A 12,720-nucleotide genomic window follows, 5' to 3' on the forward strand; every position below is an offset into this window, starting at 1 on the left:
TGTTTAACTACAGGTTCTTGGCCCTGTGAATGGCCTCAGATTTGCATTCCATTTCATGGAGCAGGCTTTAGATCCAATCAGAAAGTGGTTGGTTAATCCTATAACCTTCGTGCCTCTGTTGTACCAGTGGGCATATCTTATCAGGCCAGTAGTTGTGGCTTGTGGAGCTCACAGCTAAGATTGGAGCAACAATATAAAATCTTCCGTCACTATTAACGCTACCTGGCATGTATGGAACTTTCAGGTGCCCATTTCCTCTTCTCCATGCTTGGATTTGATCTGGTTCGAACCTGTGCAGGTCATGTATATGCTGTCACAGTGTCCGTGAGATCATCTATTCATTAGTCCTGTTGTGTCTAGAAGATAATGTTTCCTTGGAATCATCCATCACCTCTGGCTCTTTCAGTCTTTCCAGCTCCTCTTCAGCACAGACCCCTGACCTCAGGAGTAAGGTTTTGATAGAGACTTTCCCTTTAAGACAGAACGCATTAAAGTCCCTCATTCACTGCACATTATCTAATGGAAGTCTCTGTGTTCCATCCACCGCAAGAAGAAGCTCTGATGAGGTGTGTGATGCTCTCATCTGTGAGTGCAGCAATAGGTCATTAGGAGTCACTCGATCACGATGTTCATTTAGTAGGATTAACATTAGTAGGATTTCCTCTAGGGCTCATTACCCATCTAGTGCCAGGCTCTTCACCACTTTAGCAGTGATAGGTATGGGTTTCCTCTAGAGGGTCTTGAATCCAATAAAAAAGAGTGATTGGTTATTCCCTTAACATGTGCCAATATTGCACCAGTATGTCTTATGGGTAGATCACTTTTATAGGCCACAGAGTTTGTAGCTGAGTGATACTGATGACTACTTTTCTCCTCTAGAAGTACGGAAATTGCCTTCCAGCACCATAAGCCCTCGTTAGTAGGGGTGAGGTTTCTAATTAAATACTAGCTTGATTTATCTATGTTCAATGACATAAGTTGTATCTTCAACAATCAGTCTCAGCATCTGGTTGTGGAGAGTAACCAATAACCTTGGCAATAACCTGTGTTGTTTTGGGGGTGGTGTCTGTGGGACCTCTTTGGTCAATGGCTCAACAAGATGGAATACATTCCGGGCACTGGATGTTCACCTCACCACCACCACCAGGTAGCTCTGGTAGGTCTGGAACTTGATATGTAGACCAAGCTGATGTGCTTGCCTCTGCCTCCCCAGTGCTGGGATTAAGGGTATATGCCATACTAATGTAGTATGTGCTGGTACTTTTGAGAACCACCCCTATGCCTCTACTTCTAAAATTAAACAAGAGAACTCCAAGAATCGGATGAAAGGTATCTACATAACAGTCCTCACCGAACATTATATTAATGCTGAAAACAATGCTTTTCTCTTAAGGCAGGAATAAGAAGACAGTGTCCATTCTTTCTAGATCTATTTGATAATGTGTAGGTAGCTAGGGCAATCCGACAAGAAAAAGAGATGAAATGTATCAAGACTGGAAAAGGGGGAAGGAAAATTATTTGTATTTGTAGATGATCTGGTATGTAGAACATTCTAAAAAAAAACCACTAAGAACATTTATGTTGAGTTTGGAAAAGTTTCAGAATGCAAGCTCATCCTAAAACTTAAATATCCACCGAAGGGCCTGGAAGATGGCTCGATGGACACAGCCCTTGCTATATGAGAAACAGAGTTATGATATCCAGAACCTCCCCCCTCCAAAAAAAAAACCCTCCAGGTATGGTGTCTGCTTATAATCCCAGCCCCGTGGGGTGGAAGAGAAAGAAATGAAGCATCCTTAGGATGAGCTGGCTAGGCAGGGGAGCTGAAATTCGAAAGCTCTAGGTTCAGTGAGAGACCCTGCCTCAGTCTATAAAGTGGAGTGTGATTAAGAAAGATACACAGTGTCTACTTGGGAAAATCCACATGCAGTCATACACTCGAACACACATATATGCATGCACACCACACTCATACATGCATAAAAGGTCCACTATACTTTCGTGCACTAGAAATGAGAAATTCCAAAATGAAATGAAGAATTTGATTTGAGATAGTATTAAAAAGAACTCTTAATAATAAAACAGTTCAAAACTTAAACCCGAAAGCCCACAGCACTTTGTTAAAAGAAATTAAGACCTAAATAACCAGAAAGACCCTCCATTTTCATAGGTGGAAGAATGAATATTATTGACACTGCAATATCTCCAAATTGGCAATCAGATTTAATAAAACCATTGATTACATGCCAGCAGGATGTTCTTTCTGTGGAAATTGATAGGCTAATCATAAAATTCATAAGGAAATTCACCCCAGTTAGTTATAGTGTATAATTCTTAAATATGCTGTTTAGTTTGCTATCTGTCATCAAGGATTTTATTTTTTGAGACAGTGTCTTGCTATATAGCTCAAATTGGCATTGAACTCATGATCTTCCTGTCCCCCCACCTCCTAAGTGTTTGTGTACCACCGTACATGCTTTTTTTCCAAAAAGGATTTTTCTGTTAATATTCTGAAAGGGTTCTCTCTTTTTATTGTCTTTGGTTTTGGTATCAAGGAAAGGCTGACTTAAAAGAATAAGTTTTCAAAAAAGTTTGATAGTGTACACTGGTAATAACAAACCCTTAAAAAGCTATAGTAATTGAGAGAATGTGGCACTGAGGTAAGGAAATGAGGTCAATTAACAGTCTAGACTAAAATGTTAAATTTAGGGCTAATTGATTTCTGACAATGTTGCCAAGATTGTTCAATATAGAATGGATGTTCTTTGCAATAAATAGTGGGAGACAGCTGTATATCCATCCACAAAATGAACTTGGACACTTTATACAAAAGATGAACTCAAAATAGATCATACACATAAACATAGGACCTGTAACTCCCTCACTGTCTGAAAGAAAATAGGAGTAAATCTTCAATGATCATAACAATGACTTCACAAGCAACAAAAGTAAGAATAAGTAAGTCCAACTTGATCAGCTATCCAGAAAATTTCTGCTTTATATGACAGCAACCAAAAGGAAAAAGATAGTTCATAGAATGAAAATATTTGCTAATCATTTATCTGCTATTTGTATGAAGGATATGTAAGAAGCTTGCATCTATCAAATAAAAAGATAATCCAATCATAAAATGGCCTAGTATTTGGGGAGACAAATCTCCAAAGAAGATACACATGAGGCTAAGGCACAGGAAAAGATAGTTAGCGTCATTAATCATTCATGAGATACAAATCTAAACCATAATGAGATACTATTTCATACTCATTAGTGTGTCTGATATCAGAATGATGGATAATAATGACATTGGCAAAGAATGTGAAAAAAATCAGAACCCTCATGTTTTGATTATGGGAAGGTAGAGGGATTCAGCCATTTAGAAAATAGCTTTAACAATCTTTCAACATGTTAAACACAAGGTTACCATACAGTCCAGCAATTATGTGGAGATATATGAGCCCAGGAGAACCGAGAACAGGTTTACAGAAAGCAGTGTGTACAAATGTTCATGGTCACACCTTTCCTATCAACATAAAGAAATAATCCTAGCGCCCATCAGCTAATGAGTGGACAAACAAAACATAGCATATCTAGACAGTGAGCTTCTCTGCGGTGAGAAATGAATTAGTGATATCTACTACAATGTATGTTTGTGGGTGACCCTCACAAACATCATCTTACATTACAGGTGTCAGTCACTAAAGAACAGATATTGTGTGACCCTATCCATGTGAAATGTGTAGTATCAACAAAACTGTGGAGACAGAAAATAGATTAGCGAATGCCTGGGACTAAGGCCAAGTGTGTGAGAGAAATGGTTTGGCTGATAATGGCCAAGAAATTTTTTTTTTTGAGGTGGCAACATTTGGTAAAGATGGACTGAAGTAATGGGTGCACATCTCTGTGAACACACTGCAAACCATTTAATTCTACATGCCAAATAAGTGAGGTTTTTGAAAGTGAATTGTATCTCAATTAACTCCTCAGCAAAAAGATCAAGGGTGCTGCTCAGTGGTCGAGCAGTCACCCAGCCCCAGGCCCCACGTTCCATTTCCAGAATTGCAAAAAAAAAAAAAAAAAAGGAAAAAATTAAACATGAAATTATCAGTTTGATCTTAGAACTTTAACCAAGAAAAGGAAAAATGTTTATTCAATATTTTCCTTTTGCAAATATTCTTTGAAGGTTTATTTGTATCAATCCCAAACTTGAGATCATCTATCTGCTTGTCAGTCAGACAAGTTATAAACAAGATGCTGCATATCTGTACGAAGGAGCAAGGAGTAATACTCCACAGTGAAAGGGAAGGGTCTATGGTGGCGAAAGCTGCACTGTGAAAAACCCAAGTCAGGGCCAGCCTGGTTTGCTTTCATTTGTATGGGAAACAAAGCAACAGAGCCAGGAAGCAGATAAGCCAGGCTGAGACCCCATCGGAGGCAGCAGAGGTGAGAAACTGTTGGGAGGACTGGCTGGACACCTGCTGGGTATTAGACTGCTTTTCAGAGCTGCTACTGGGTGAACAGGCATGTAAGACTTTTCTTTTTCTTTTGTTACATATATTTGTAGAATTTGCTAAATGGGTGTTTAGTATAATAATGAAAAGGCAAAGATGGGCTTATCGGCTTGATTCTGACAGCATGAACACAGGATACATATCTTAGAAACTATTGAAAAATTACTTCTGAAATGAGTTAGAAGAAGGCTGAAGGGATGGTAGAGGGGATAAAACTCTGAATCTTTTCATATACTTTTGGGTTTTGAGTTATAGTAGTGATGTTTAGTGTTTAAACAGTTATTTGAAGGCTTATGAACACATAATTGTTATGGCATGTTAGTGGGTCCAGAGCTGCAGGCAAACCACTCCATCTGCTATGTTAAATATTTATTTTTTATTATTTTAAATTGTGTGTGTGTGTGAACGCATGAATGTAGATGCTGTCTTATTTAGGGTTGCTGTTATAAAACACTATGACTGAAAGCAACTCGTGGAGGAAATGGTTTATTTCAGTTTACAGTTCCACATCATAATCCATCACCGAAGGAAATGAGGGGAGGAACTAGAGCAGGACAGAAACCTGGAGGCAGGAGCTGAAGCAGAGGCCATGGCAAGTGCTGCTTACTGGCTTGCCCACTGTGGCTGGCTCAACCTGCTTCCTTATAGCACCAAACACCACCAAGTGGCACCATCCGCAGTGCCGTCTGTGGGTATTCCCTTACAAAACATCACTCAAGAAGTTACCCCGCCGGCTTGTCCATAGCTCAATCTGGTGTGTGTGTGTGGGGCGGGGGGGGGGGGATTTTCTCAGTTGAGGTTTCCTCTTCTCAGTAAAGTTTATGTCAAATTGACATACAATTAGCCAGCATGGTTGCCCTTCAAGATCAGAGGTGTTGGGTTCCCTTGAGGTGGAGTTACAGGTGGTTATGAGTGGCTGATGTAGGTGCAGGGAGCTGAAGTCCCTTGGAAGAGCAGCAAGTGCTCTTAATCTCTGAGCTGAGCTATCTTGCCAGCTCCACCCCATACCTGCTGTTTTAGACTGTGGTCATGTGATTAGTGTTGATCCAAGGTCTTCTGGAACAGCTTTTCTTCCTTCCTTCCTTCCTTCCTTCCTTCCTTCCTTTTCCTTCCTCCCTTCCTCCCTCCCTCCCTTCCCTTTTCTTTTTTCGAGACAGGATTTCTCTTTAGCTTTGGAGCCTGTCCTGGAACTAGCTCTTGAAGACCAGGCTGGCTTTGAACTCACAGAGATCCGCCTGCCTCTGCCTCCCAAGTGCTGGGATTAAAGGTGTGTGCCACCACTGCCCGGCTGGAACAGCTTTTCTTAAGCCAGTAATGGCTTCCTGGCTTCCCTGCTATGCTCTTCATCTTTGTTTTGGCAGCCATTCTGAGACTGGTGGATACACACAATTTCTGAGTACCCCATGGGATACAACTACTTTTGCACACCACACACACGCACACACACTTTATGGTTTTGGATCAAATTTTAGTCCTCATGTTCTCAAAGCAAGTACTTTACTGGCTAAACCATCTTCTCCTCAGGCCCTGGTCTACTTTTCAATGATTGAGTTATTTGCATAGTGAGAACAGACAAAAAAAATTACAACTATCTGTAAGGAGCATTTGCTTCTTTGGGCAGTTTGGGGGAAACAGTTTCATTTCCTCCTGCACATAAAATGAAATAACTATGACACTGGTCTGAATGGATATCTAAAGGGTTCAGCTGTTTCAGTCATCATTGTTTCTTTTGATTTGTAAAATATTTTTATTTCATTTTAAAATTTTACTTAGCTTTGCTTAAGATAGAGAGCCACCCTGAGACTTTCTGTCTATTCGCTAGGTATCCCCTTTTTATCTTGCCTGGGGATTTTACTGGAGATAGTTTATCCTCATCTCCTAAGTCCCCTCTTTTCTGAGATGTCATAAGGAAGAAGTCTTCAAACACCTCTTTTCCCTCTGCACTCTGACCCCGGAAGTTGAAAGAGGTCATTGTCACATCATCACTCGTCAACCAATCAGGGTGGGGGGCTCCCTTCGACTACCTTCCTATTCCATAGAAGTTCTCAGGCAGCTTCAATGGAAGGAGGGAGCCAAGAAGGCCCTCTGTAAATCTCAAGATGATCATTACAACATGGATTGTGTACATCTTTACCCGGAAAAGTGTAGGGCTACCCTTCCCACCAAAGGCAAACTCAGTGAGTGGTGGTGGCGGCCACATGGAACTGGGATATTCCATCTTCTCTCCACTGCGGTTCTGGTGTGCTTCACAGACACCCCACAACATGTCACAGTGGATAGCAGCAGGAGTGGCGGGTGGGTCTCTAGGGTTTCTGAGGTCATCATCTTAACCAATTTGTTTCAGGACATTGAAGTTGTGGAAAGTGAAGCTGTATCCGTAGTGCAGCATTGGTTGAACAAAGTGAGTAGAATTCTTCTATGACTCAGTGCCTCAAGTTATAGAGTGCAGTTATCACTAGGGGGCAGGAACCAGGGCTCCACTCTCTATATACTGAGAAACTCAAGTTTGTGTCTAGAGTTGACTTTAATTCATTCTAATGTCTGAGAGGATGTGGGGTTTTGTGTTGGCATCACTGCTCACCGACTTATCAAACACCCTAAAGGAGGGAATTCTACTCAAGGCGGTCCCCCAAGTACTTTGGAATAGGGCCGAGGGCTTCGGGGAGGTCCCAAAGGTTCGGAGGGGAATAGCAATGGAGGAGCTTTGTGTAGAAGCTGGGAGGAATGGAGCGAGAGTGGTTTGTGTGTGTGTGTGTGTGTGTGTGTGTGTGTGTGTGAATGTGCGTGTGTGAGTGTGTGTGTTTGTGTTGCGATGGGAGGGGCACAAGGGAAGGAAGAAGAGAGGGGGCCTGGAAAGCAATCAGATGCAGCCTGGCACTTCAAGAGGGAAACTATTCACCTTCACCTTCCAGACAGAAGAGGAGGCTTCTCGGAACATAAAGGAGAAGATGTCTTCCAACATCCCTCCCACTCACGGACACGACATACATGTGACCAGAGATTTGGTAACTGAGAGTTTGTGGGGAAGTGGGGGTGACAATGTGTGGTGAGGGATTTTGGGCAAAGGGCACATCCCAGCTGTGGGCATCCACACTGACTGGTAACCACACGTATTCAATCTTGATTTCCCAGGTGAAGCACCAACTCTCCAAGTCTGATATGTTAGCAGACCCTAATCAGGAAGTCCTGGAGGAGAGAACGAGGATCCAGTTTATAAGATGGAGGTATAGTACCCAGGGAGCAGGGCAGCCTCCTGAGCAGGTGCATTAGTTCTAGAGAAACCACCTCTGCTGGCAGAGAAATTCCTCAGTCATGCTTTGGCGACTTACGGCAAGAGTCTTGCTATCTGGAAAGCTTAGCTCCTTCGTACGTTTTTAAATGACCTCAGCAGCTGGGGAACTGGTCTTGCTCTCCATTTTCCTAAATGCTTCTGAATATGTTTCGGATTCTTGTTCTTTTTGCTCTTGAATTGTTCAGAAGTGGCAGCACTTGAAAGCGCCGAAAGAAAATAGCTCTTAAAACGCAAAAGCCAAAGCGCTCATCTGCGACTCTGCAGTGCGGAGAGCCTGGCAGTGCGGAGGTCTCCGGGCACCGGAGGCAAGAACTTTGTGACAAAGCTACGTTGTCACCTTCCTGCCACCTTGGTGCAGCCCGTGTCCTCACAAGCCTTACTTGGTCCCGAAGATGCTGTAACTCCAGGTGTGGGGCATGGGTGGGGGTGGGGTGCTGAAGTCACCCCACTCCTGCAGAGGCATCCCAGTTTTGTTCCCTGAGTCCATCAGGGCCAGATCATCACATCCTTCCTCGAGCTAGTCCATGTGTGACCTCTGTCCCCTCTGGTCATGTTGTCCACTTTGCTCTTCTCTTGGGGAAACTGCGTTCCTCAGCAAGCTTAGTTTTGCTTCAGGGTTCAGGTATTCGTGAGTTTACTTTGCCAGTGACAACGTATTGTAGAGTGTTTGAATATGTACTGACTCCTCTAGCGAGGAACAACCAATGGTGGGATTTCAGAGCCCCCAGAGAAGAGATTTTTCCCTAGAAATGCATTGAGCTCCTCAGCATTACTGACTTCAATCCCAGCTTCTCCTTGCTTGAATTGGACTCTGGAGTTACAAACATTACTCTCCTCGGTTTGGACCAACCTCATCTTCTAATATTGCTTTAATCTTGGCTATACAATTAGTTTAAGATTTCCGAGGCAGGCGTGAAGCATCAGTTGTTTCTCTCCGTGTTATTTCTCCACTCTGAATTTTCAGTGGAGATTGGAAGTGAACGATCTGTTCTTTCCCAGAATGTACTGATTCCGGGGTTTTCTTAATAGCTCTGGTAGCAGGTGGTCAGGTGCTAACTTTGTGTGAGGCAACACTGGCTTTTCATTCTTTCAGTAGGTGTGCATGCATCAGCCTGTGCTTGCTAACTGGTCTGGAGGAGGCGAAAGAGCCGAGTACAGCCCCACTTTCCATGGATGTATACATTGAGCAGACAGTAGGGTGTGGGAGTTAGTGTTAGGGAAGCCTGGAGGAAGGTCTGAGGGCACAACCTGAGACTCAGGCTGCACATTTATTAGGCATTGCTGCCAGATCATCTCAGGAAGCTCAGAGTGGCTCTTTGATAGGGTACTATTATCTGATTAACAGGAAACTGAGGAGAAAAAGAGAGCCCTGTAGCCTGGGCATCCCAGTGCCGAGGCTCCTGTTTTCGGAGGGTCCCCTTCCCCTTAGGTTGGGGACCGTTAGCTTTAACTGCTTTATCTCCTACGGGCTCCAACTGGTTCCTCCTGGTAGGAGCCACAGTCACAATCATATCCCCATCTCTCTGTGGGCAGAGGGGGAGGCCAGACAGAATTTGGGCCTCAACCATAAGGGCACCACAGCCAAAGAAGTGGGTATTTCATGGGCACTATGGGACTGGAGGGAAGGAGTGGGAAATGGCATGAGAAAAGACAGGAAGCAGACTAGAGAAGGAAAGGCAATGTCAGCATAGAGAAAGAATGCAAACAGTGACCTGTGTCATGGGACCAATCCTAAGAGTGTATAATGAAATGAGAGAGGAATTTGGAGTGGGGAGTGCTGCGCTTCAATTACCCTGCCGGTGGCCAGCTTCTCTTTCCCTGTATCCTTGGAGCCATAGGCTGTCTTCACACAATGGCTAGGTGACTGGGAGGTCCTTTGTTATTTAAGAAACGGAAGAGTGGGGGTGGGTTCTTAGGTGCATGCATCTGGAGTCCCTGCTACTGTTCTGGTAGTCCCGATTCCAGTAGCCTTGCTAGACTCAGCTGTTATGAAAAGCAGCTGAGGATCCCATGGTGCAATGGTGTTTTCCAGCCACACCCGTATCTTCCAAGTGCCAAGCGAAATGATAGAAGATGTCATGCAGGATCGCATAGATCAAGTGAGACAAAGGTAAGTTCTCGTGACAAATTGCCTTGTGTTCCTACCTGGGTACACGTGGGTGGGGATGATGTCAGTCAGCTGCCCATCCCAATCATCTGGTGGCTCTAACTTGAGTGGGGGCATTAAGTTCCAAGGGCTTCTTTCCTTTGTGGTCCACATTACGGTGGCCTTATCAACCTCCCATGGTACCCCCCTGCCATGACTCCAGGCTGAGGGCTTCCTTCCTGGACTTCAGTTCTGAAATTTACACACGATGATGGCTCAGGACCGTGCTTCCCACCCGGCCCATGCCCTGTGCCGCCGTTAAGGTATTGGGTCTAGGTAGGTTCTGGTGGTAGGCTATTTTCCATCTTGCTGTTCTCCTCTGCCCTCTGCAGCATATCTCACCTCAGGTGTGACTCATCTGATGACCCAAGCTTCAAAGTGTCTTGCTCAGAATGCTAAGGTGAGGAGACCCATAGGTAAGGGTCTGGGTGGCTAGGGCGGCTAGCCTTGGTAGTGGAAGGGAGACCTAGCATGGGGAGCTTTTCGTTTTCCTGAGTGAGGAGTCTGCACTCAGAAGCAGTGAGGGCAGGGACAAGTAGATGTTGCTGTCCTAACTCTACTTTGATATATAGGATCTCAGTAGGCGTGAGGGCGTACAGAATTTGAACCTGCTACCGGCAAGGGACTTTTGGCCTTACATCCGCTACTTGGACTTTGCACAATGCAGTTGGCCATAACTGAATGTTGTTCAGTTCTAGAAAGTGAAAGGCTGGAGGTGGAACCATTCCAATACAAGGAGCATGCCTGAAACAGTCACCGTGCCCTATCCAAGAGAGATGGCCCGGGTAGCTGCTATGGGGGTGGGGTGAAAGACATGATTGACACGTAGCTGGAAGCTACATGCTTAAAAAGCATCAGGAAATGCAATGTTAGCATTTATTAAGTGCTCTCTGTATGCCAGAGTCTGCACAGGACATGTTTTGTCCAGGGTTCTCATTGATCCAGAAAGTAGAGGACTTGTAAGTGAAGATGGGGAACAGACACTGGCTTCAACTGGCTGCACATTTTCATGAGGGCTCACTGAGCGCATCTCTGATTTCTAGGTTGAAGGCCGCCCAAGTCCATTAACAGCCCGTGTCCAAAGATGTCCACCTCATGTTTGACCTGAAGAGTGACCAGACTTGAGCAGAAAGACTATAGAGGTTGAGCCCGTGGTTACCACCATGATGACACTGGAATCTTCTTGCTGAAGTGTTAATAAAGAGACATCTTATCTACCAACCAGCCCTGATGTTGGTGTGGATGGTTTGCCGTTCCTTCCTCTTTCTCTCCTTCCTTCCCTCCCTCACTCCTTCCGTTCCTCCCTCCCTCAATTATCCATGCATCCATCTGTGCATCCATCTATCTGTGCATTCATCCATGCATCCATCCATGCATCAATCCATGCACCCATCCATCATCCATCATCCATCCATCCATCCATCCATCCAATTTTAGGTGCCTTGCAGGCCTGATGCTGGAGGCACATAGCTACCTGCTATTCCACTGCCATGTGTTGCAGTCAGTGCAGGGGATCCCAGCATTTTTGAAGGGGTGCTGGTGTGGACTGGGACGGGGGTTGGGCGGGTGAGGTGGATTTTCTGCAGGAGTTCTGGGGATTCCTGTATTTTATGCCCACTCATTGCTGCTTTAGCATCTTCCTTTATGTGGCTCTCAGTTTCTGGCCTGCATCCTTTTCTTTTCTCTCAGACTAACTTTAAATATTTCCTGCTAGACAGCTGAAGATTCTCTTCTGTTTTTGAGTGTGAGGAAGTCGTTATTTTTCCTTTTAGAAGGATGGCTGTGCAGGCTCCTGAATGCTGCTGGTGTTTCCATCCTTTCAGAATTTGCGTATTTCATTCTGCTCTCGCTCCACGGTTTCTGTACGGAGTTCTCAGCCTTGCTTGTTATAGACAGCGAGTTTTCTCTACTCTGTCTTTTTCACCACGTTTTTTTTTTTTAAGATTTTTTTTGCATTCACTGTGTTAAGTGCTGAGTTTTGTAAGGCCTTTTCCACACAAGTTTTAAGGCATTTTGAGCACATTATCCCATTTCCTTTTCTCTCCCTTCTTTACTTCTGTGAGTCCCTTTCAGTCTTTTAGACAATTTTACTTCTATTTTTTGTGTTATATGCACATTCATGTATCTATATAAAATCTAGAATTCAGAAAGGAAAGGGAAATATGCAATGTCTGTCTTTCTGAGACAGAATTAATCTGCTTAATATGGTAATAGCCCGTTGCAACCATTTTCTTGCAAGTGACATAATTATGTTCTTTCTGCCTGAATAAACTCCCATTGGGCATATTTACCACATCTTCTCTACCCCTTCCTTTGCTGACAGACCTCTATGTTGACTGGTTCCTGTATCCTGGACTTTGAATCTTTGAAGATGGTATGAATAGGCAAGGACCTTTCTTTTTCCCCTGTGCTTGGAATTCTTTGCGATCTCTGGAGGAGTTGTTGGGTGCCTGTCCTGAGTTTTGGGACGGTCTTACCTGTTACCACTCCAAATACTTCTGTGGCCTTTTCTTCTGTGCCCTTGATCATCCCATTACACACGCACTACAGAAATGTTTGGTGACTGACATGTAGCTCTTGGACATTCTGACCCCAGCTCCTATATGGTTCTTTGTTTGCTTTCTGTTGCTATTTCTTGCTTTTCATTGGTGATGGGAGCTGAACCCATGGCCTCATGCATACCGAGTGTACAAAGTGCCACTGAGTTACACACTTGGCCTGTATAATGTTATCTATTCATTGGTGTCTGTGTGTGTGAGTGTGCGGGATCTTCC

General features: G+C 44.1%; 1 protein-coding gene across 1 annotated transcript; it reads left to right on the top strand.

Annotated features, from left to right (window-relative positions):
• The first annotated feature begins 6,607 nt into the window (after positions 1-6,607).
• Spata19 (spermatogenesis associated 19) lies at positions 6,608-11,100 on the top strand. Its single transcript, XM_041656725.1, has 7 exons — positions 6,608-6,685; positions 6,853-6,909; positions 7,421-7,513; positions 7,641-7,732; positions 9,833-9,910; positions 10,279-10,346; positions 10,990-11,100. The coding sequence occupies exons 1-6, from the start codon at positions 6,608-6,610 to the stop codon at positions 10,343-10,345; spliced, it is 465 nt and encodes a 154-aa protein (XP_041512659.1). The 3' UTR covers position 10,346; positions 10,990-11,100.
• The last annotated feature ends 1,620 nt before the right edge of the window (positions 11,101-12,720 follow it).

The sequence above is a fragment of the Microtus oregoni genome, unplaced genomic scaffold, assembly GCF_018167655.1.
Source record: "Microtus oregoni isolate MIOR12 unplaced genomic scaffold, Mior012 000008F_ref0000371, whole genome shotgun sequence".
Lineage (NCBI taxonomy): Eukaryota > Metazoa > Chordata > Mammalia > Rodentia > Cricetidae > Microtus > Microtus oregoni.